The sequence below is a fragment of the Dichomitus squalens genome (genome assembly GCF_000275845.1).
Source record: "Dichomitus squalens LYAD-421 SS1 unplaced genomic scaffold DICSQscaffold_4, whole genome shotgun sequence".
Taxonomy (NCBI): Eukaryota; Fungi; Basidiomycota; class Agaricomycetes; order Polyporales; family Polyporaceae; genus Dichomitus; species Dichomitus squalens.
Window position 1 is genome coordinate 7653 of NW_006766886.1, and position 4682 is coordinate 12334.

The 4682-nt window shown below is 56.5% G+C and overlaps 1 protein-coding gene across 1 annotated transcript; it reads left to right on the forward strand.

Moving 5' to 3' along the window:
- Positions 1-859: 859 nt before the first annotated feature.
- DICSQDRAFT_166628 (uncharacterized protein) lies at positions 860-2826 on the forward strand (the record flags this gene model as incomplete). The annotated part of the gene is made up of 2 exons (XM_007362200.1): positions 860-1868; positions 1955-2826. The coding sequence occupies 2 exons, from the start codon at positions 860-862 to the stop codon at positions 2824-2826; spliced, it is 1881 nt and encodes a 626-aa protein (XP_007362262.1).
- Between the last annotated feature and the right edge of the window lie 1856 nt (positions 2827-4682).

Consider the following 4682-nt stretch of genomic DNA (forward strand, 5'->3'; position numbering starts at 1 on the left):
CTAAGCACTGTTACCTCGGGTGACTAAGTCAGGTACTGCAGTACTTCTCTGTGTTGGTGCATCAGCTGTGACACCCACTGTTACAGTATATATATAGCTATTCTCGAAACAGTGCCAACTGATAACCTTCAAAGTGATAGTTGCATGAATACAGTACTAACACTACGTAAATGCCTGCATGTAATGCATAGTGGCTACAGTGGGCTTAGTTGAGTCAGGCTTGCATTGCAGTTGTGCAAGAAGCACATTGCACAGCTCGGTGACAGCAGGGTGAAATAGCACAGGCAATAGGCTAATTCATGTTCACTTTCAACATTTTGTTCTGAGTGCTGCATATAAAAGGCACATACCTGATGATTACGTCTGCTGCTGCAACCAATTCAGTGGTTGCGACACAAAGGAGCGATGGCTGTGGAGGATTAGAAGTGGTTGGTTGGACCTAATGGAGTCATGGTGGAGAGCATATCTGAGCCTTGTTTCCGCTCACCTACTTGGTGGTAGCACATATTATTGATGATATAAACTAGAAATTAGTGAAGTTGGAAATTCTGCACTGTATCTGAATAATTGATTAATTTCAATGCTGAATAAAAATAACCTGTCTTTAACAACTAGATGATCTGTGTGCAGATACAATTCATGTTTTTGTGTCACCCTTGTAACCTGTGTACTCAAGTGCTCAAAGTGCAGCCTGTGTAGTCTTACAATGAACCTGCGCAAATTGTTTTTGTACCTGCGTCTTTATGATCTAACGTGTGTGGTGTCCAACCTGCGCAATTAGAACCTGCGTCATGTTTAACCTGCGCTGATTTAGTAGTTTTGGGGACTTGATTTTTTGGACAAAATACCTTCCACAACCATGCCCCAACTCGCCTCCACCTACCGCGCTGCCTCCGAAGACGTCCCCACCCCCCAGTGGTTCCTCAACCACGATTTCCACCTCTCTTTCCTCCACCTACCCGGCAACGAAGTTGCCGGATACGGTGAGCCCTCCCCACGCCAATACGTTGGGTGGCTCCTTCTGCAACCCAACCCGGAATTGCACAACGTCTTGGAATGGCGATTCCGGGACGTCCCACCCACCCGTCATACCTGGGCCATCTACGGCGAGTCGGTCGTCACCCTCACCCACCTCCAGACCCTCGACTGGGACGTCGGCGAGCTCACCGACCCAACTGGCCAACAACGGGCCTACGACACCGTCTCCCAGCTGCAGGCCACAACGATCGCCATGTCCGACCACGCTTTAGATATCATTTGCGCCCCCCATCATCTCTTTTTCATTGCTGACCTCGTCAACCACATAGAGCAGGTTGACCGCGAACACGAGCGGACCTGGCTGGAGCGCGTCCTCGCCACCAACAACAGCCACGCCGCCTCCCCTATTCCCCCCACCCCGCCTCTGCCCGCCCCAGAATGGGGAAACCCGGCCGACATCTCCGGATGGGGTGACACCAACGTCGACTGGAGCAACACTAACTGGGGGAACGTCCCCATGGACGAGGCCGACATGGAGTGGTCCTCCCCTATACAACCTCCGCGCCGCTCCCCTCCACCTCGTGACTCCCCCTCCCCAACACCGCAGCACCTCCGCCCAATGCCCGCTCGCCTACGCTCCGGCGCGCCCCCTCCGACCGGTACGCACCCCTCTCCCCGCTCTCCCAGCCCCACCCCCCGCTCCTCAAGCCCCGTCGATGAAAACGAACCCCCGTTCGCCATAGTCGTCGACCCCGCGTCGCCCCTGGAGTGGCCAGCCTCGGCCGTCCGAACGGTCCTCAGCACCATCAGTGGAGGCGACCTCACCGACACCACCGACCCTGATGCCCTGTCCGCGTCCCCTGCCCCTCCAACTCCCCCGCTCCGCCAACGTACCCCCCACACCCCCCCCCATACCCCGCTCCTGCCCCGGGCCCCACCACCGTCCACTACCGGACGCCCCTCCTCGGCTACCCAGCATACGGAGGGGCCCTCCTCTACGATGAGCGACTCCCGGACGGCTGGCAAATCGGGCTGGAAGAACCCCATCACGTCGGCGGACACCCTTGGGAGTGGCGTATCTCAGGCCACCTCAACGGGACTGCTCTCCTCGAGGTCCAACTCCGGAGCTACGCCTGGGACGAGCAGTGGGAGCACATGCCTGGCGTCGACAACGCCTACCTCATCGGCGTCTTGGCCGACAACCTTCACCCCAGTGGACGGTTCACGGAGACTCAATACCTGGGATTCCTTCGGGCGATGATCCAGGCACGCGACCCCGCCACCCGCATCACCGACCACGACGTATGGAGAGAAGCGGCCGACAACCTCGTCGACGTGTACGACGTCCGCAACATCCCCGTCTCGGTCTGCCAGTACCGGAACGGACGTGCCGTACGCCTCTACGACAATATGTCGGGAAACGACCTCCATCGCAGCGTATGGGGGAACTTCTACGATGACGAGATCCTCGACGTCTCCAATTACGGTGACTCCCCTCCACCCACCCCTGCCACACCTGCCGCACCCATCGAGGAGGTCCTCCGTTCGCGCAGCCCCTCCCCCGTATCCCCGCCCGCTGTCGTCCACGACCTCCCCGCTGACGCCATCTCCACCCCTTTCCGTCCCAGGCGCCCCGCCCCCGCTAACCCTTCATCCCGTTCCCCATCGCCCCCCGCCGCCTCCCCAACCATCGCACCGTCGCCGTCCCGCTCCATCACCTTCCTCTCCGGGGCCTACTTCAACCCCATTGATCCTGGCTTGAACATCAGCCTCTGGTACCCGCCAGCGCCCTCGTCACCGCTCACGGAGCCGGACTTGGAGTTGAACGATCGGGACGATCGTGCTTAGAAACGGGGGTAATGTTACCGTTGGTATGCCCCACCCCCTATCTTTTTCTATGGGACTACTCCTTCTCGTCGCCCTCGTGTACACTCCACCCCCCTTTCTGTTCCCGGCGACCTATGTTTACCTTCCCGTTCCCCTGTCGTCCGCCTGTACACTACCACCCCCCATTCCGCCCCCTGACGACTGCATTCCTAGTCCCGGCCCTCTCCCTTAATATTTCCCCTTTCGTCTATATGACCGGACCCTGAGTCCGACCCTGACCCTTTCCCTTTTTGGTTACATTACTTTACCCTAACCCAGACCCCGACCCTTGTCGCGCCCCCTTCCCTTTTTGGTTACATTACCCGACCCTGACCTAGACTCAGGACCCTGTCCCGCCTCTATCCCCTTTCGGTTATATCACAGGACCCTGACCTAGGTCGTGTACTATATCGGGTCCAGCCTCGACCAGACGCGTTCCTTTACAGTCTCCTCATACCTCTCCACTTTGGTCGGTTACCTTTCCCTTCCTAATACGGTCGGTACCCCATAGTATATAAGGAGGCCCGTAGTCGGTAGAGGCTCCCCACTTCTGTTCTCCTCTTCGTTACCTCCTGTATCCCTATATCCCTCAATCTAGGGACTTGTGCGATACTCTCTCCCCCGTGTGCTACACCGCGTACTTGGATAAGTCCGCGTGATAAGTCTGGATAGACTTGTGTTAGTACTTCAGTGTAACAGTCTCGAGATATGGAGTCGCCTCACAAGGTTTGAGTCCAGTTGCCATCGAGCCCAGAGCGGCACCCTCAGCTGAACCATATATATGTCGTGCTGATTCTGTTTCCGGCTTGGGCGCATTGTGTACAATAAGTCCAGGTCAACGAGTTTATAAGCTCTCCCGACGTCACCATTCACTTGCTGGGCTGGTTTATCGGGCCCAACAAACCTAGCATGAGACAATCTTGTCGATCTCTCTGCGCCCGCTACCTGCATGTCTCTGCTCGCTGTGCTGCAGACGCTTGATCTGACCTTGAATGAAGCTAGGCAGGCGCCCAATAGGCGCGCGAGCAACTGAGCTTTATTATTATTATTATTATTTTCTTGTCTTATACCAAACATAGCTACAAAGTACGGTAGGTATGTAAGTAAGTGTCTTATCCGAGATTGTAACGAGCAACTGAGCGACCGACTGGTCTCGTACCCAGACGTATGGGTGTTACACCCGCACCCCACCACCGCGGTCACCCAGACGTCTGGGGCAGTTTGATAGAGAGGTCCTACCTCCCCCCTATTTCAAATTCCCGAGCCCGCATAGATGAGATAGCTTGCGCGCTTACATGTCCAGGCTCCGATTAGCGCCCGGGAGGATTGTGTCGCGGCGACTAGGCGCGTAGACTCGGGTCGACGTTCGGCGACGACCCCGTAGGCGAGCGGCGAGGAGCCGAAAGGGGAAAGAGAGAGGGAGAGGGATAAACGTGACAGAAAACTCGACGAGGGCAGAGCGGAGGTCGGCACGAAGGCACGAGACCTACGAAAGCTAGTCTTCACGCGGACAGCGACAGACTAGTCCCAATGACCAAGTTATACATTAGCACTCGAAGGGAAGTACAACGCTATGGTCACTCACCTAGTCCCAATGACCAAGAGGTCGAGATGGGGACTAGGGAGCGCCTAAGGGGGTCCTTATATACTAGAGGGGCTGCTTAGCAACCAAGGACAAGGCGCGAGAGCGAGGCAGTGAGGATGACAAAGAGAGAACAAAGGGCGAGAAAGAAAAGGCAAGGGCATGGCGATCACGGGAACGTAGCATGCGGCTGTGGGAACGTATCTACAGTGTCCAAACTGGGATGAGCTAGGAAAGGAAATGGTCCGAAAATGGA